General features: G+C 41.4%; 1 protein-coding gene across 1 annotated transcript in view; it reads right to left on the reverse strand.

The window, feature by feature from the left end:
* Window positions 1-19,727, reverse strand: part of LOC138594397 (noelin-2-like) — a 35,200-nt gene extending 15,473 nt beyond the window's left edge. Inside the window, exons 1-4 of the mRNA XM_069665470.1 lie at window positions 19,168-19,727; window positions 10,964-11,113; window positions 6,714-6,869; window positions 98-317 (exon numbers count right to left, since the gene is read on the reverse strand). Of these exons, the coding sequence (XP_069521571.1) occupies window positions 98-317; window positions 6,714-6,869; window positions 10,964-11,113; window positions 19,168-19,311 (670 nt within the window). The 5' untranslated portion in view covers window positions 19,312-19,727. The remainder of the gene's footprint in view (window positions 1-97; window positions 318-6,713; window positions 6,870-10,963; window positions 11,114-19,167) is intronic.
* Window positions 19,728-20,203: the final 476 nt, after the last annotated feature.

Raw genomic sequence — 20,203 nt, forward strand, 5'->3', positions numbered from 1 at the left:
TTGAGTGTAATCTGTGGCGTGCCCCTTGAATGCCACATCTCATTTTGAAAATACAACCTCATACTTTTATGTGTATCACTGACCCTCCAATACATACCGAGTTTGTTCATGCAGCTGTGCAGCCTCGTCTCCAGCAGTAAAACCCTCTGCTGCAGCTCCTCGTAGTCGTACGCTCCCACCTCCTCCTGTATGGACGCCAGCATAATTGACAGGTTGAGGAGCTCCAGTCGCAGGGTGGCAAGCGTCTGCAGGTCCAATCTGTACTGATCCACCACTGACAGGAGGGGGCGGAGCTGAGACATCTGGCCCTTTAATTCCTGTGGGGACATGACAGAAGAGGAAGTTAGAGAGAGGAGGAGGTCCACACCACAGACTGTTTAAAAGAAGTGAATGTAGCCACCATGATGTCACCTTTGAACCATTGTGGACGTCACAGTCTTGGTTTTTGGAGCCAGAAAGGACCATATTTGAAATGACGGGTAGACAGGTAGCCACGCCCTAAAGCCGTGGGTCTCACAAAAGTGGGTCGCAGAGCTGTTTTAAGTGGGTCTCAGATGTGCGATGTAAAAATAAAAGTTGCGGCTGCGCTTTTATTTTGAAGGAGATGGGTTTCCTATGGCTTGTGTGCAGTAGAAGTGTAGTTTATTCACACTCCATGCATCCACTGATTGCCTAATTCCAGCTACAGTTGCATTTACATTCTTGACACTTGAAGAGCCCTACAGTAGTTACATTTAGTGTCACTTTGTAAGTTTATATCTGTTGAAAAACAGCTGTTAATTGAATGAATTGTTGAGGGAATATTTTCCTCGCACTGCTGCCTGCTGGTCTTTTTTGTTGACTATCATACTGCTGTGTTTTGTGAAGCTGACATACTGTGATGTTTCGTTCCGTCTCTGCACCATTTTTCATTAAATACATTTGAGTGGTTGAATCATTTCAGAAATTTGGTGGTGGTGGGTCCTGAGGTTAGACCAGTTGAGAAGCACTGCTCTACACTATATACTGAATATAAGAAGTGGATGTAGCCACCATGACCTTTGAACCATTTTGGAAGTCAGTCTTGTTTTTTGGAGCCAGAAGTGACCATATTCGAATGACAGGGTAAACAGAAAATTGCTTCATCTGTGTTCTGGTTGACAGGCCGCTGTGGTAGCCATTTGTCAATCACAGATAGTCACGCCTGATAGGATACCCTGCTTTATCCTTGCTTTTACTCTAAATGGAACCATTATCTGCTGAATTAACATTATCTTGACTGAGACCATAAACTCATTATGAAATGCTTACTGAGGTAATAAATCAACTAAAAAGTAGGGATTTTTTCCCATCTAGTTTTATAGAATCTGACTTTTTGCACCAGTGGAGTCGCCCCCTGCTGGCAATTAGAAAGAATGCAGGTTTAGGACACTTCTGCCTTGGCGTCCACTTTCTTAATACAGTCTATGGTCTACTCTAATGAGTTGAATCTTTAGAAGCATCTATTTTACTCTCTTTGTTTTGATCAAGGTAACAAGGTGTGATAAAACCACAGCTTAAAGACAATTAAGGGTTTGTGTTAGTGTGAACTTGTTCACTGATTGGTCTGCTGATCTGATAAGGGCGGTAATAGGAGCAGCCAGTCTGTTCGAGGACAGCACATTATGTAAGCATAATGTAATTAGATGGTTTCAGCTCTTTCAAATAGACAAACTACTTGTAGAAACAGGGCTGAAGCCACAAACCAAAGCTCTTATTTTACTCATGATTTATTAAGTGAAAAATATCAAATGTTTATAAAGTCTGAATAAAAAAATCTCCTGAAACTTTGTCTCCTTTTCTTCATGATACAATACTATACAGCTACATTATCACAGTGATTAAAGCCCAATAATACATTTTTTTAACTTTTTGGATTCACTCGCACCCCAGCCCATTTGGTTGTATTTAGTTTGGCAGCATGTCTTTTCACTTCTACTAAATAATTTCTCCACATTCGACAGCTGAGATGCTGTGTGTCAGGAGTTATCCCCGTCTCCATCTTCCTCACATCTCTCTCTCTCTCGCAGCATCTCCACTGAGAGGAGCAGAGACGCGAGGAAGAGACGCCAGCGAGGAAAGCGAGGAACCACATTAGCCAAATGGAAAGAAGAAAACCCAGAAAATGCTGGAGGGACTACATATCCCATCTGGCCTGGGAATACTTCACCATCCCACAGGAGGGGATGGAAGATGAAGAAGAGGAAAGTACGTCTGGACTACTCTGAACAGTCTGCTGGCGCTGCGACCCAGAAAAGCAGCACAAAATGGAAAGTTAAATCTTTTTTTCTGTTTGCATTTGGGCCTCGCATCCGCGGAAAAAGCTTTTTCTTTGAATGAAAATTGATCTTTTTGAAACGGAAAGGACGGAAAGCACAGGACTTCTTCTGCAATCGATATTTGCTGTATGATTTATATAGAGGACACAGCTGTGTGCTGCAGCAGTAGAGCGATAAATGCTTTACCCCATACAGACCTTTTATTTCCTGTTTAAGCCCAGACACTTGGACGTCATTTTACCCTCATATCCCCCCCAGAACTGTTTACCACGCAGGGAGACGAGCTCGATTTGATATGGAAAATAGAGAAGGATTAAAAGAAGTGTCAAAAGCGAAGACAAAAACGTTATCATCTCCTCAGAACATCTCATACCCCCGCACACAAGCACAACAACACATCCAGGAAACAGGCTTGGCAGTCAGTCAAACACTTCTTGTGTCTAATCCTTTTACTGCAATCTTCAAATCGGGACCTAAATACTTTTCTGACGCCGCTTTGAAACATTTTCCGAAGCTGTTTTTCACATGTTTGACCTTAAATTAAGCTATTTTATCCTCACTGATTAGTATTGGCATCATTATGTGCCTGTAATTCTTTACTCATTACAATTAAACGCTGAAAATGTCACTGCCTGTTAGATAGTAAACACTTTACCTGCTAATCCCTTCCCTTCCCTGCCATGTCTCCCTCTTCATCCTCACCTCTCTCTAATCTCTTCACTCCTGTTTCTCTCTTTTATCTCCCCCTCTCTCCCCGACTAACCTTTACCCCCCTCCTCTTACTTCACTTTGCTCATTCCTCTCATCCTTCCCTCCCACAGGGGAAAATGCTAATATGCAATAAGTCATTTTCCCCCCTTTCTTCACTCCTTTTTTTTCTCCCTCAAACACTCAATCAATCCATCTTTCTGTCGGTCTTAATCTCTCAGTTTTACCTCCTCTTCTTCTCCATCTCCCCCGTTCCCTTCGCCCCATGGGATGGGAATACTGTTTAGTTATTGATAAACTTAGTGTAGCTGCACATCGCATAAATATTCACCAGTTCTGCCTCTCAGTGAAAAAGGCAAAAGCTTATGACTGTGAAAGCCCCCAAGGAGCCCTAAGCATGCCCACACGCATACACACACACACACACACACACACACACACACACACACACACACACACAAACACACACATAAACTAACTGCATGAAAACTTAAAAACAGACCCCAGAGCCCCGTGATGTTGTTAAGAAGATTCCCCGGAAAAAGATGAAAGGCAGAATGGATTTACGGGAGGGCGGAAATTTTCTCTATTTGGAAAAGTACTGTAAGGGATCGTGTTAGTGTGTGTGTGTGTGTGTGTGTGTGTGGACCCTTTATAGAGCCTTGGGAGCCTCCTCTTCCTATAGCATCCTATGCTTTTAAATATTGGATATATACTCTAATCAGGATACAGAGGCTCTAACCTCATGGTTTCTCGACCCCTGTCAAACTGCCATAGACATTGCGGCTCCAATAAAGACCAGACAGTATAAAACTAAATCGGAGGCGGAGCCCTGGTTGAATGAAACAACCCGTGCTGCCAGAATGGATTGTCGAAGAGCTGAGCGAAAGTGGAAAAAGGACAAATTGCAAGTGTCTTTTCAAATGTTGAGGGATTACTGGCGTCATTACCAATCCATTGTGAAAGATGCTAAAAGAAAAGATTTTTGTGATATTGTCCTGCAACACGCCTCGTGTGTTGTTTAAAGTTATCAACAAAAATGTCTTCACTTCTTCGTTGATAAAGTCACTTCTACCAGAGCACTTATTTCACCTCCTGCCATTCACCCTTCAGTGTCTGTCCCCTGCTCTGCTGGGTTGGACTCATTTGAGCCTGTGACCCTGCCCTTTGTGCAGGAGATTGTTGGTCATTTGAAGCCCCTCAGGTTCTCCAGATGATACTGTCCCTCCCCGACTTTTTAAGGAGGCTTTCCAGACTGTCGGACCATCTTTTCTCACAGTTATTAATAGCAGTCTGTCCTCTGGAGTGGTTCCTGTTAATTTTAAACATGCTGTTGTGCAACCTTTGTTAAAAAAAACCTGGGCTGGATCCTACTGTTTTGGCAAATTTCAGGCCTATCTCTAAATTGCCTTTCCTCTCTAAAAGAAAAGATTGTCTATTCTCAGCTCATGGACTTTTTAAATGAACAAAATATTCTTGAGATTTTCCAATCTGGTTTTAAAACATTGCACAGTGTGCAACACAAGTGTGGAAGGAGAGAAATTGGTCTGTAGTTTGAGAAAGAGTGCTTATCTCCAATTTTATAGATAGGAATGACCTTGGCTGTTTTCATTTGTTGGGAAATGTGCCTGTTTGTAGTGACTGGTTGAACATATGGGTCAGCGGTTTCGCAATGCCATCTATAATATTTTTAACTAATGCCATGTCAATATCATTACAATCAGTAGATTTCTTATTCTTAAACTTGATAACCACATCAACCAACTCCATCTCATCAATTTCTTCAAAAAAGTGGTATTTGGATTTATTTTAATGAGGTTTTCATTTACATCCTCAGTTATTATGGGTTCACAATTTCTTTTGCTAAATCATGGCCAACATTCACAAAATAATCATTGATTTGACATGATGCAAGGAGAGAGAGAGAGAGAGAGAGAGAGAGAGAGAGAGAGAGAGAGAGAGAGAGAGAGAGGAGAGATGCTGTTTCTTCCAAAAAGTAGACTTTATTGTTGGCAAAATGTTCAAAACCTACTAAAGTTATCAGTTATGATTCTTGGAGTGAACCACCTTTTTACCTCAACGTGTTGGAGCTTAGAGCTACCGTTAGCTGTTACTGTAAGAGCTACCGTTACCTGTCAAGAAGGAAGAGGGCAACCACTGCATCGCTTTAAACTGTAGGTCTTCAGGTGCTCAAAACTGCGACCATAAGTTTGTCCTTCCTTGCCAACGCAGCAAGTTTAAACCTTTTAACTGGACAAAAAAAAGCCTCTTGACAGAGTTTACTCTCTGTCTGAATACATAATCGCTCTTGTCACTTAATTTTCAGCACAAAAAAAAGCAAGAAAGACCAGGACGGGACGGCCTAATTTCATAATTTCAATTTAATCTTTGGCAAAAACACATAGTAACGCTGCTGTAGGAGTTAGCAATGCAAGCTAACAAAAGCACACAACAACCAGCCTCCTAAAAAAAGTGTAATTACACGATGTACAAACAATCAATACTTACTGCACCTGTGACTTTAATCACACTGAAGTGGAGATGAACGAGTCAGGATCAATACAAGTCGTCTACCTTTGCTGGGACCTTTCAAAATAAGGTGCTTTGACTCGTCTGTGCTCATTTGTTCTGTTGTGTTACATTTGTTATTTTTTGCCCCAAGAGATCCTGCGGGCATAATTGTGTTGTTTGCATATCAAAAGACACCTTGATGTCTTGTTTAAATAAGGGCTGAATTTGGTTGAAAAGGACTAAACTTAAAATGAAAGTTGTTCTAACTGCACTGAAATATAATCGTTGAAAGTTGAAACAACTTTTTATGTGACCTAGATATCCCAAAAACTTTTCAGCCATATTTAGCCCGCTTTTCACATTGGCATCAAACACGACTCAAAGCCCCAAATCGATGTTTAGTGGGAAAGTTAAATGCAGGAGTATTCAGTTTACAAGCTTATTAATACCTTTTACTGCCAGTGTTTTTAGGAGTCCTGAGCTGTGTATTGCAGACACTAAACCAGCAGTGTCACAGCCGATTTAACTGTCAGATCATTCGCCCCTCAGTCCTCATATCCGAGTCTTTAATTCTCCGTAGCTCTCGAGATAATCTTCCACTTGCCAGCTGGTTTGTTGTTTGGCACAGACGCCTGCCAGCGGCATCGTGGCAGAGAACACCGAGCCGGATCAGATTAGTACTCCTAATTTAAGAAGTGAAATAGATTTAGATTTCCCTCAATAAAAGGCAATACTTATCCTGCCAGGTAATCTTATCTTCTCGCCTGCAAATCCAGAACACTGACAGCGAGCTGAAAATAAAACAGCTTGGTGTACTTGAAGTCTCTCTGCTTTTGTGTGTCAATATTATGCAAATTCATTCATTAATATTGAAATCTCCAGACAGATTCTCTTTTTGTGGACAGCTCGGAGTCTTAATATGTGCAGTGACGCTGCAGTTTTGCTGGCACCTTCTGTACGAGGCTGTGTGACACTTTTACACAGCGGACACGAGGCCAGAGAATTGACAGCTTCAAGACAAATTTTGTCCCCTTTATGAAAGATGCTCGCGTGTCTGAGTGCAGGCAGGAAACTTCAACTTGGCATGCGTGAAATCAATGTTTTCACACCAAAGGTTATGTGTTCCCTACAGCGACCGTCTTAAAGTGTGTGTGTGTCTGAGTGTCTGGCTGTGTGCGTGTGTGTGTGTGTGTGTACCTGCAGGCCCTTCGCCGTCAGAGTGCGGGGGTTGGCGACGTAAGTGTGTAGACGTCCGTCCACTCCTTTCAGCAGCGGCTCGGAGTCTCGGACGTACTGCAGGTCTCTGGATGTCCGCAGGTCTACCACCTCCATGGACTGACTCACATTTTGAACCTGACACAAACACACACACACACAAACCGAACACGACATACATCATGAGTGATTATTGTTAGTATCCTGGGTTGGCAGAAATGCCCGAGTGGTTTTGGCTGTTGCCTGATTTCTGCCACCTGTTATTTGTTTCCAAACACCTGTTGTTTGCCTGCTGACATGAGTGTGTGGTGATGTGATGGAAGACTTAAAGGGCTGTTTCACCCAAATAACAGCATGACACATTTTCTTTTACACCTCTTGGGGTATCCAAACATGCAGTCTTAGGTTTTGTCTTCCCAGGAGTAGGAGGATGTACATATATCACCTTGTGTCTGTTCTGAAATATTGTCTGCATTTCTTTGATTATGCACAGAACACATAACCACTATTTATTCTTCAGTCTTTTACAATATTTCTATCTCGCATAATTATTTGAAGATGTCTCGCTGCTTGTTATGACTCAACAAGATAAAGAGTCTATAGTCTACCTGGTAGCTTGTTTTGCCCGTACAACAGTACCTCAAGCTTAAAGGGATTGTTTGCCATGTTTCAACCTCATACAAGGAAGGAAATTGCACCTGTACCTGTTATATGATATATTCCACGTTTATACTGCCGGGTACAGCAGAGTCAGTGTTTACAGTTCCGAAACGTTCTGAATAGATTTGAAGTGTTGAGCTGTTAGAAACAGTGGCAGGTGAAGAAAACACTCAGTCTCAGAGTCGAGGTATAAATGTGCAATACACTGTAATTGCATATTTACGACTGTGAAGAGTTTTAAGACATGTTTATATTTAGTTATATGGTTATGTTTATATTTTAGATTAATATAGTTGAAGTTATTGTTATCTATTGCTGTTAGAATTCCTGGATGCATATCTATCTATCTATCTATCTATCTATCTGTCTGTCAGTCAAAATTCGATGACAAAATTAGTTGCCAACAAATTGTAATTGTCTATAATAGTTGGCTGCGTCATCACGTGTTTTTCATGCTGTGCGCTGACATAACATCGTTTTCCAGAGTTGCTGACGGGTAAGCCATCTCGCATTGTTACCATCTCTGCTGAGAGCTGCACATACCAAACAGAGACCAGGAAGCCACAGGAAATAGCCTACAGCGTAGCAAAATGGCGGCAGCCGATGCAACACCATCGCGTCCTAAAACTTGGCAGCATTTCACCCCAAAGAAAAGGATCGCCTGCAAGATTTATTAAGCGGACCGTGTTTATCAAGGGAGCACATCTGCAAGCATTTAAAGAGACGGCACGCTGGACTTGTGTACTTCATTTGCTTTATTTTATATGCCAGCTCTTTGTCTGTCGTTGGTTTTACATGGACAAAAACGATTCATTGTCTATTGTTAGTTAGCACATGCTTAAAAGAACCTTCAACTTAATTTAAAAGCTGATAGCTAAATAAGAGCCATTAAGTAGTGCAATTACTTTTGCGATTGGTTGATTAATCGTTTCAATAATGGACGAGTCACTTATGAGAATAGTCGCTGGTTGCAGCCCTGTCTCAGAGTCAGATGTCTCTTTCTATCCAGGATAGTTATGAAGCCTGATGATGGCTATATATGATAGAGAGCTTCAATATCTTTAGGAAATTTCACCCAATCCATCCTAAAGTTGTCAAGATATTTCACTATTGACTAGAAATATTGGAAAACAGGATAATTGTAGTAGGGCTGCACAATTAATCAGGTATTAATCCTGATCCCGATTTTGGCCTCCCACGATTAAATAAACACGATTGAAGGCGATAGTGACGTTTAAAATTTATGCTCCGCCTGTAGAAAACTCTGCTGCACATCAAGTCAAGCGCCTCCTAAACTAACGGCCACTCCCCCAGGGGAAGATTGAGAGGTTTTGGCTTCAATTTTGGGGGAGCTGGCATGTCATGTCATGAGCGCCTACCTTACAGCAGTAATTTAGTGTGGACGAGTGACCAACAGAGACCGGTCAGGTCAAACAAAAGTCAAATGTGTGAGACAAAAGACAAAGAGCTGTTCCCCCGAAACCGCTCGACGTCGGTTGTGTGGTATTTCTATACTAGTATGCAAAGAGTGCATGAATCCTGTGTCTGTGCCGCAAACACAAGTGACTTGTCCAACCAACTGAAAAAACTCCACAAAGTGCAGCATGATGAGTGTATGAAGGCAAGAGGAATAACGTCGCTACTCCCCGTCCTTGTCCAGCGTCAAGTCCGACATCCATAACACCTAGACCTTATCCACCCAACTACCAAAGACACACTGAAATTACCCATGATGCACAACTTCAGGTAAAAAAGCTAGTTTTAAGTCTTATTTTGATGCAAAAATCTGTACATGAGCCTGAATGCAGCACAAAATGAGACTGAAAATGTTGCTCTGTTTATTTAAATGTGAAAGTACATTAAAAAATGTCCCTGAAATTAATGAATAATCAAGATTAATAATCACGATATCAACACTGATCAAAATAATTGTGATTATCATTTTGCCGATAATCGTGCCGCTTTAAATTGAAGGGATCACAAAGGTCATAAGGGGTCATCCTCTGCGGAGCACAAATTTAATCACAATCCATCCTGTAATCCAAACTTCCGTCAGGATCAACAGTCCTGCACGGTGACAGTCACAACATTAAAGCGGCCAAAAATAAAATAAGTATCACACAAAATGATGAGTCTGTGTTTTGATCGAGACTCTTTTTTTGGCACAAAGCGGTTCCAGTTTTATCCCTTTGCAGACAGGACTGCGCATCATCAAAAATAAAGGGACAGGCTGATTCTGGACAGACACATTGCTGCTGAATTTTTTAGACACAATTTTGCAAAGCTGTGAGCAACGCAGACTAAATATCACTCACCTTGATTTTAGGGTGGCAGAAATCTCAGGGAAAGATGATGAAACGGTGGACAAATGAAATGAAAAGAGGTGCGAGGGGACGTGTTTTTGGGTTCTGTGCGATCTAATATTCACACCACCTTGGCTCAACACGACAAAGTCTCACAGATCATATTTCTCTTTGAAGGAGCCTCTCATTAGATCCATTAAAACTTGAGCGTCTAACCCAGAGTGTGTTCTGCTCAAAGTAAACACACACTGTCACATCATCTCATTAACCACCATGAAACGCTGAACAGATACTTCAAAACCCTTTTTTTTATTCAAATGAAAAGCAAGCATTAAAAAAAGACATCCATTATGAAAATGACCCAGATATCCAGAAGTGATATGCAAACAAACAAACAAACCACCCACACATCTCCCGCTGTAACACATGCTGCCTAGGCCGGAGAAGCACAGCACACACGCATGCACGATCACAGCAGGATCTAGGTGTGATATCCAACGAAAAGCTGAGCTAATAAAGATTCATAAATACAGAAAGAGCGAGAACAGCAGAGAGGTAGTAACTGAAGATTTCACTTTTCATCTACCTCTCTCTTTCTCACTCTTACTGTGCGAGGAGGGCGGGATGTAAAACCAGCAGCGAATGATAAAAAAGAGTTATAATCCCTGTGATGTTATCGTTAATGTGCTGTGGTTTGCTTTTACTTTGGCGAGAACACAGGATGTGTGTGCCTCGCAGCAGTGCATGCTTAAGGAAAATGTTTGCTGGCCTGATGGCGTTCAATAATTCATCAACTTCTGTCACAAATCACATTTATTTCTGTCTCTGGACGCACATATACATTGAAAGAAATGTGCTTACGCAGCCAGATGCAAATCTTTACATAAACATGCACGCTGAAGCGCACACACACGCACACACACAGAGCTGCAGCCTGCATATAGAACAAAATGTTTCCTCCCCACCCATCTGTCGGTGATTCCTTTGAGTTTAAACTCTTTTGGCATGTTGAATGACTGGGAGTCTTCAGAGGATACAGCTACTGATGTATCAGGAATACATCTGTCAGTGAGACCCTCAGTGTGTGCGTGTGTGTGTGTGTTTGTGTGTGTTCCTGTAAGTGTCAAAACAAAGAGACAGTCCAGTGAATATTTCATTCCAGTAGGCTGCCTCTCCTCCCGTGCTGCATCACAATGCTGACCGCTGAAACATGCGGGGACGCACTCAAGAGTCAGACAGACACAAACAAACAAACACGCACGCACACACCTGTTCAGTCAGCAGCCGTAGTTGTCGACTCCGAGGGTCTCGTTTGCAGAGGTTTCGTGCCGGTGCGACCACCGTGCAAACACACCTGCCGTCCGGATCTGAAGCTGTGCTGTACACCTGCCAGCCCTCCTCTGAGCCCGGGTACAAGCCCTGCACACAAACACAGTCTCTGTGTTAATGAAGTCACCGCAGGGAAACATGTCAGCTGTGATTCAGACAGAGAAGGTCAGGAAGGTCAAACTCAAAGGAAATTATTGGATTCATTTGTTGCTTTGTTTTAGCAAATAGCTGACATTTTCTATTGAATCTGAAACAAACTTTTGTGAGAGCATTTCAGTCTAAGTTCTACTTTTTATTAGATTTAAGCTTTGAAATCTGCAAAATTCTATTGATACTTATCTACAATACAATAACAACTGTGAGTCTTTAAGGCATTTTGTTTTGACATTTTTTGTGTCTAATGGTGCTGAAGCGAGGTCACTGAATAGCTGAAAATTAAACTAAAATTAAAATTTGTTAGTAATGTTGAAAGAATCCTTTTCTTTAGCCGTCAGTGGAGAGTCAGAAATGAGGGAAGAGAGAGTGGGGGTGACATGCAGCAAAGAGCCGAGGGTTGTGAGTTGAACCTGGAGCCCTGCATCGAGGACTGTAGCCTCTGTACGTGGGGCGCACGCTTTAACCGCTGAGCTAAACCGGCGCCCCATCATTAAGGTTTAATACTTTAATGAATTAAGGAAGCAGCAAAAAGTAACCGGTTCCAGCTTCAAATATCTGAGCCACTTTTGCTTTAACGACCAGCTCCAGTCGTGTTTTAAGACATATAAAATGCTCTGCTTTAAATAATGAATTGTGTCTGTTTTTTCTGCAAAACACGTTTAATTACCTTGTAAAAATCTTCTCAAGGCGTCTCCTCCTTCCCGCCCCGCCCACTATGTGCTACGTTTCTCCTTTAGTAAGATTACAGCCCAAAACAAAACGTAACGTTTACATTAGTAGTCAGTAGTGAGTTTGAAAAAAATGACGATGAAGGTTAAAGATGGCTCATGCATCGCCCAAGTGGTTGCCATAGGGTACACATAATGATATGCATAGCGTCACCCCGTCCATTAACAGGATTGGCTCCTTAGGTTTGTGACGTCTCAAACCTGCCAATCTGAAAACGTGTTGTTCAGCCTGTCCTTGGTACACTGCAGTTTAGAAGCAGACAGGCCCAGCCATGGAGATGACTGCTGATGTTGTCCCTGATATGTCTTGTAGCAAAAACGCCACATGGAGATGTTTACAAGGTTAAACACAGTTTTTTCACTGGAGGGGGTCTTTAAAACCGCTCTAAGTTAAATATCTGTGGGTGTTGCGTTATTTATTAGACAACACAAGAAATTTGAAGTCCTATTGGCTAGATGTTTCCTGGTTCCCAATCTAGGTTTGGACATGAGGGCCTTTCTGTGTGCAGTTTGCATGTTCTCCCCGTGCATGCGTGGGTTCCCACTGTGTACTCCAGCTTCCTCCCACAGTCCAGTATTGCCTAATCCATATCCATAAAACCTCATATGTGTTCTCCTTTTGTTCACTCACCGTGAACAAGACAATACTCTCTGATATCACACATAAACCAAATGTGCTTCAATTATGTGCAAACAACACGAGCTGCACAACATGATGGTGTTATGGAATCAGTTGCCCTGAATCACATCCCTCAGGAGCTGCTTCCCCTCAGGCTGCATATAAATCCTGCCTGCCACATACAGTATGTTAAAAAGGGCACACAGTGTAGGTACAGTGGTGCATTATATAGGAGACTTCTGCAGGGATCTTTCTATATTTTGAATTGAAGATGACAATGTCAAAGAAGTAACAATTTGACATGAAAAAGGGAATAAGCTGTGCTTTGCCTTTGAAGCAAAAATAAAGCAGCTTCTGAAGCTATATTTATTCTTTGTGTTTGTTATTTTTATCGTTTCTGAAGCTGTTTTTGGTCAGTCTTTGTGTGAATCTGTTCTACAGTAAAGTGTTTTTCACAAGAACCCAATGAGTCACTCTATTGAAGCAGTTTCTTTCATACAGCTCACATTTCTTCAGCAGCCCAGCGTGTGATTCAGGTCAGTCTGTACTCGTGTGGATGGACAAACATTTTCCTTTTTACAGTGTTTCTGTCTATTTCCATTTTCCTTGTAAATCTCAGCAGGATTTCAGGAGCTCGCGGCGAGACACATATCGTAATTTAAGTGTCCATGTGCGTTTGTAAAAAGGAGGATTCATGCTCTGTTTGCACTTTATTGTACCCGACTGCACCATAGACATCCGTAACTAAATTGGATATTTCTCGTTTGCAGCTTAAATCAGCTGTGACATCTCCCACATGTCTGCGTCCAGGAAAGCTATCAGCAGTACTGGAAAGTTTCCACCCTCGTACTCACAGCCAGAGCTGCTGTTCTCGCTGGCAAAGAGTCACTGGCTCCCCAAAGTGTCAAGAAATCTGCACCAAAAATGATTTCTAACCGACACACAGTCCACACCAGTGCACGACTCTGTGTCTACTGACACTGGTACCAATTCATTAACAAGTTAAATACACATTTCATCTACAAATGTTACTAACAATACGACCAAGACTTGGCATTAAAACAATCTATGTGAATTTATGTGGTTAGTGCTTATTTCAAGGTTCAAAAAATTCAATTATTATCATGAACACTTCATTTAAGAGAATTAAATTTTGGCAAAAAACCAAGATGAACAATATAAACTTTAACATCAGCATCTTGCTCCCGTTTGTTTAGCTGTATATTAGACACTTTGATCACATGACATTGATTGAAATTAACGTTACAATCGCGAAGATTTCAGTTCTGTTGGGCGCCCCCTAATGGTGATAAATGGTAATTACGGGAGGACACTTCCCAATTTAACCAAACTACGGCTGGCTCCCTTTGTTACGATTGTAACTCTTGATTTTCCTGGCTGACGGTCGCTTTCCTTTTCAGACTGTTTGCCTTCATCTGAACGCTGAATTTGTCTCTTTTTCTTTGGATTTTCACTTATTCCTGAAGTTGTATCTGTAGTCATCGATCTTTTCTTTGTTTGTTCAGCCATAGTAGATTACTGTTTACTCGCAACGCTTGCAGAGACCGGAAAAGCAGCCGCTTAGCTCCGCCTACCCTCTCTGGCAGACCAACCACTGCTGGCTGATGGAAAACGCGTCACTAACTGGGCGCCGCTTGTGATTTTTTCCACAAATGTCGCCACAGACACCCAGTCTGTAATACTGCAAATGCAAAGGCTTTCATCAGTGATCTGATCTTGAAACCTAAAAGAGGCTATAATCAATACTTTCACATGAAAAAAGGCGCTCATAGTGACAAAATTCAATCCCTAAACTTTACTGTTCTGTTTCACTCTCACTGTTCTTGTAGATTGTTTCCATCAAGCAGAAGGCAGCTCCTTTACTGAAAAGACTCTAAAAGCTGACTTACACTAACTTCCCAGCACCAAACAGCAGACAAAGATTTTAGCAACTACCTGGTGAACATAGCGGAACATGTAGCAGCTAAAGAGAGATATTTAAGGAGCTGGTGAAGACAAAACAACAACCAAAAGACAAACTCCAATAGATTTATATTCATCAGGTGGTCAAATACAGGACTCCCAACTCTGTGTAAGCTGTGTAATGAACTACCGAGATTTCCACTTAAATTTGTTCACTTAAATAGTGATGATGTGTCAATGTTTTACCCAGGTGGCCAAATCAATAACTACAGGTCTAATATCTACTTTTTGAAAGCAAACCACTTGAAATCATCGTCTAAAAATTGTGACGTGTTGAGAACAGACTGTATAAAAAGATGGACGACATGACAGCTTCCTAAAAGTGAAGCCAAACCCTCTCTATCGCCCCCTGCTGACTGGCTGCAGTATATGTCATAAAGCCCGCCTCCTCCATGTTAACAGGTGGAACATGAGTCAAACTATAAAATCAAAATACACGTCAAATACATTTTTCTCAAACATGGTTTCTGTCATTATAGTTAGTTATTATTATCCTGATTTACGTCCAAGTGTTTTTCTGACAAGTTTAGTTTTAATTAATTTGATGATGTTAAAAGGATGATTGACAGCTCTGTTGACCAATACGGCTCCTGCAGCCGATCTGTTCCGGATTAGCAGAGTAGAGGAGGAACGGCGAGAGGAAGCGTAACTCAAACAAAATTGGTACGTTTTTTGTGTGTTTTGGTTAGCGGAAGTGGCTACGGCGGTTCCACTCGCCCATCTCAACTGTGCAGCTCTGGCTCCAAATGACGTCACCAGCGCAGGATGGCAGAGCCTATCACAGGGAATATTTTGGCTTGAATTTTGTACAATGAGGGCAGATGGAGACGTGAGACGTGAAAATTCAGATAGATGATTCCCAGGGTAAAATGCTCTAAATGTAGTGGTACTTGTGTAGGTATTCAGTTGCTTCTTAGATTGAAATCAGTAATGGCCATAATTTGCTTTCATTTGCATTCATTTTAATCTATTGCATAATAAAGAAAAGCGCAAATTCTTATTAATGAGATCAACATGCTTGGTTGATGTTATTTTCAAGGCTGCCATTCCATACATGTACTAACAGCTATAAAATACCACCTAAGTTGTTACATAATGACACGTGTTTCCTTTTTTCATTTTGGGGTTATTTTGGAGCTCATTAGGTAGCACTGAGGTGACGCATATTGTTCCCTGGGGTCTAAACGTCTGACCCAAGTCACAAGACATTTAATGAGAGCACACGTGAGCTCTTTTTGCTGGGATTTAAGCAGGTCTCCAGTTTGACCTACTTAGTTTTAACATTTCAGAACAATATAAGGCTTGGCTGCCAGCACACCAGCCTGTCACAATAATCTCACTGAGAAGCTGCCCTACAAACCCTGAAAAAGAATAACGACAGAGGAGGAAGCGGGGAGGATGGAGGCCCGAGGGGGGGTGGAGGCCTGGAGGGAAACATCTGATAAATCAATCAGCTGGTTTGGTGTGTTAACCTTCAAGTCATGTTGACAATGAAGCTGAAGGGTGGTGGGAGGGTTTAAACAGACGGCTGTGAATGTAATGAGAATATAAGCATTGTTTGAGTCGAATGCTGGATGTAATTAAAGAGAGGAGGACATACGGCACCTAAGGGCTCATTTCACACGAGGGAGACATGATAAAAATCTACTCAGGCAGCTCAGCTGATTGTGATCAGTGCAAATATATAGAGAGGGAGTAGAGAGCTAAATGAGGTAAATTCCTGCAAGAATTGAACTGATAGAGTCGGAGGCAGTAAAGGTAAAACTGTAGTAAAGGGGGAGGTTCTGCACTTGCTACAGGATACATTTCATACATGCGGTTTCTGAAGTACTTGAATTAATTGAAAAACCAGATGATCTACACACCGACTCAGCTGTTACACCTGAACTTTATGTACTGAAAATGAGCCTGTGTAAAAACCAGTTAGCAAGCAAACGGGGAAGTCTGAGCAGTTAGCTTAACGCAAAGAATACATGCTCAAAATAGAGGATTAAAGGTAATGGATAAACATTAAAATAGATAGCAAATGGTAATGGATGAAAATAAAATACAGGGCTTAAACTAATTGATAACTTTACAGTAGGGAGCAAAAGGAAATGGATAGAAATTAAAATAATGAGCAAAAGATAAATGACAAAAACTAAATTTCAGCACATGGTAATGGTAAATGTTGAAACAGAGCTTAAGGTAATGGATGAACGTTAAAATAGAGAGGTAGAGGTTATGGAAAAACAGTTCAAACACAGACATAAGGGTAATGAATAAACATTAAAATAGAGAATAAAAATCTCTCTATCTCGTAGATATACGTTAAAATTGAGAGCAAAAGGTAATGAATAAACATTTGGATAAAGAGCTGACAGCATTGGATTAACATTATAATAGAAAGCAAAAGGTCATGAATAAACTTTAAGTGAAGAGCTACAGGTTATGGATAAACTTTACAATGAAGAGCTTAAGGTAATGGATAAAAGTTACAATGGAGAGCTTAAGGTAATGGATAAATGTTAAGATGGAGAGCAAAAATTACGTGAAAAACGTGAAAAATAGGGCTAAGGGTAATGGATAAATTAAAATAGAGAGCAAAAGGTAATGGATACATGTTAAAAGGAGAGCTAAGGGTAATGGATAAACCCCAAAACAGAGCAAAAGGAAATGCATAAATGTTAAAATTGGGAGCAAAAGGTAATAGCCAAACATTAGAGTGCTAAAGGTAATGGATAAACATTAAAATAAAGAGCTGAAAGCAATGGATGGTTAAAATAGAAAGCTAAAGGTCATGGAGAAACGTTACAACAGAGAGCTACAGGTTATGGATAAACACAAGGTGAGTGAAAGACAAGGTAATTGATATATTAAAATAGAGAGCACAAGGTAATGGACACAACTGAAAACCTTAAACCTTAAAATAGAGCAAAAGGAAATGCATAAATGTTAAGATGGCGAGCAAAAGGTAATGGGGAGACGTTCAAATAAAGAGCTAAGGGTAATGTATGAACATTAAAATGAGGGCTAAAGGTAAGGGATAAACATTACAATAGAGAGCTGAAGGCAATGGATATATGTTGAAATAGAGAGGTAAGGGTAATGGATAAATGCTTCCATAGAGAGCAAAAGGAAATAGATGAACATTAAAACAGAAGAAAAAGGTTATGGGCAAACATGTTAAGGTAATGCACGAATCTTACAACAAAGCACCAGGGATAATGGATACATTTAAAGAGAGATAGAGCTAGCGGGTTAACACTACATTAGTGAGCAAAAGGTAATGGATAAACTTCAAAATAGATAACGGTTTGAAAAGACAGCTTAAAGCTACGGAAATACGGTGTAAACAGTAAGCGTAACATTAAGGATTAGCATTTGATAAAGACAACAAAAAGTTATGGCTGAACAGTTGAAAGAAAGAGCTGAAAGTAAGGGATGAACGGTGAGCATGACAGGTGAGCTGAATGAAGGAGTACCTGAGCTCCTCTGACAGGGCTGTGAGGAAGCGTCAGACTTACAGGTTTGAACTGCTGATCCAGCTCACAATTATACTCAGGCTTCAGAGTGATTCACGGCAACATAACATCATACGATTTAAGAGACTCTCTGTCCATCATCTACTGAAGCAGCAAGAAGCAGCAACACTGCACCACTTACATCTCCATCTGTTCCCAGCCAGCTCTCGTGTGTGTGTGTGTGTGTGTGTGTGTGTGTGTCTGTGGTTGCGTGTAGGCGTCTGCTTGCATCAGACTGTGTGCACTTTGCTGAACTTGCAAAGTACAGCCACAGAGCAGCTGTGAGGTGCCTCTCAAGCCAGAAAGCTAAATCATGCAAAGCCCAAAGCACGCACAAACACACAAACACACACAAAATTCAGAAACCTGTGTATGTTCGCTGGACACACGTCTAGGGTTTCCTGGGTGTTGCTAGGGCAACAAATTGATGGCTGTCCCGCGGGTGAGTCAGCCTTCCCCGGGAGAAATATCACCCCTGGAAGTCATGGGGAAAGCAATCCTATTGCCCCTCTGTACATATATATATATATATATATATGTGTGTGTGTGTGTGTATGTGTGTGCTTGTGTGTAGCATACTGTACATGCTTTCGACATGACTCATATCATTATAAAAGGGGATATATTTATTTATCTGTGCTATTTCTTCTTCATATCGCGACACACTTTGCTCTCTTTTTAAGATATGCTTCTAAATCTGTTCCTTTAAGCTTTTTTTCCCTTCCTTTGTGATTCGTCTTCTTCTTTGGTCTATTTTCTGCATCAATGAGCGGATCAAATATCTGCACCAAATAGCCCAGATTTTTCTGAATGTGTTCATCCCTGGATTTGACTCCTTCTCTCTGTAACTCTGGATACTATTATAGGTGTTGTGCCGCAATTCAATAGTAGCAATTTCTCACTTATTAGTCACATTTAAGAGAGCTTATGTGACTGCACGTACAGAGAGGGGGTGTTTATATTTACAAAACAGCTGATTGAAGCATGAGAGTGTTCACTGAAGATAACTGTAACTCCTGAGCTGTTAAACTGACTCCTGAACATTTAAGATCATGTGAAACATGAACTTCTGCAGCAAAAAAAACCCCTTAATTCAGTGTGTTTATGTGTGTGCATATACTGTATAATGTGTGTGTATATTTAAAGAATACATACACTGACGATCCGCTCATGTGTGCCATCGGGGGAGATGATGGTTCCATTGAGTCCGACCAGCGACGGCAGAGTCTGGGACATCCAGTTAGTTACCATAGCCATGGTGCTGAGCACCGCGCCAATCTTCAACATAGGTACACTCATCCTGACACACACACATCCACACACACCACACACACACACACAGACAAAGAGTCTCTAGCTGGCTCTCACACACACTGCAAACTGTTGACAGCAGTCATGCTAGAAACAGCAGGTGCACAACATGATGCTACAGGTTAAAAAAAAAAATCTTCTTGGAGGAGTTTTCAGCTCGAGAATCCAAAGTCAATGTTTTGCAATAAAACCACAGCCAAGATCGTCCAAAGTCCTACACTGCCACAGGTTAGAAAGTAAATCCTGGAGCACAAGCCACTCCAGAAGCCTCCATGTGCAGCAACATCAAGTCCAAACATCCACAATCGGCTCGGGCTGCAGGAGATGCTCCTGGAAACAGCTGCTTAATTCCTACTGAGCTGTGTGTGTGTGTTAGTGTGTGTGTGTGTTTGGAGTGCTTCCTTCTCCTGGCAGTAAGACGCTGTGGCTGAGCCAGCGCTGCTCTCTCATTTATCCACTAACTCTCTGCTGCCTCTCCCTCCCTCTAACATCCCTCTCTCTCTCTCTCTCTCTCTCTCTCAGACTCACTCCTCCACCTCTCCTCCTCTCACTTGTCCTCTTAATTAATTCATCAAATGAGCAAATTCTTCACTTAAGCAACATTCACTTAAATGAACAAACAGATAACTTTCCTCTTTATCTCCCTTTTGTTGCCTGTTTTCTTATCCATCCTTCTTTTCGGCTAATTTTCCTCTCCGTTTATTTTGCCTGTTTTCATCTCTATCGCAGTGAGAGAGCACATTGATTTTGAGTCCTCTGTGTCCTTTCCCCCCTCTTTCCTTTATATTGATTAAATGCAAACGCCTACATGAAAGCACAATGCTGTGGATTGACCTGTCCCCGTCTGTGTGTGCGTATTTCTGCCCTTTTTATGCAAGCT

The sequence above is a fragment of the Semicossyphus pulcher genome, unplaced genomic scaffold, assembly GCF_022749685.1.
Source record: "Semicossyphus pulcher isolate SPU_LCO1_2020_fin unplaced genomic scaffold, fSemPul1.0.p SCAF_17, whole genome shotgun sequence".
In the NCBI taxonomy this organism is placed as follows: Eukaryota; Metazoa; Chordata; class Actinopteri; order Labriformes; family Labridae; genus Semicossyphus; species Semicossyphus pulcher.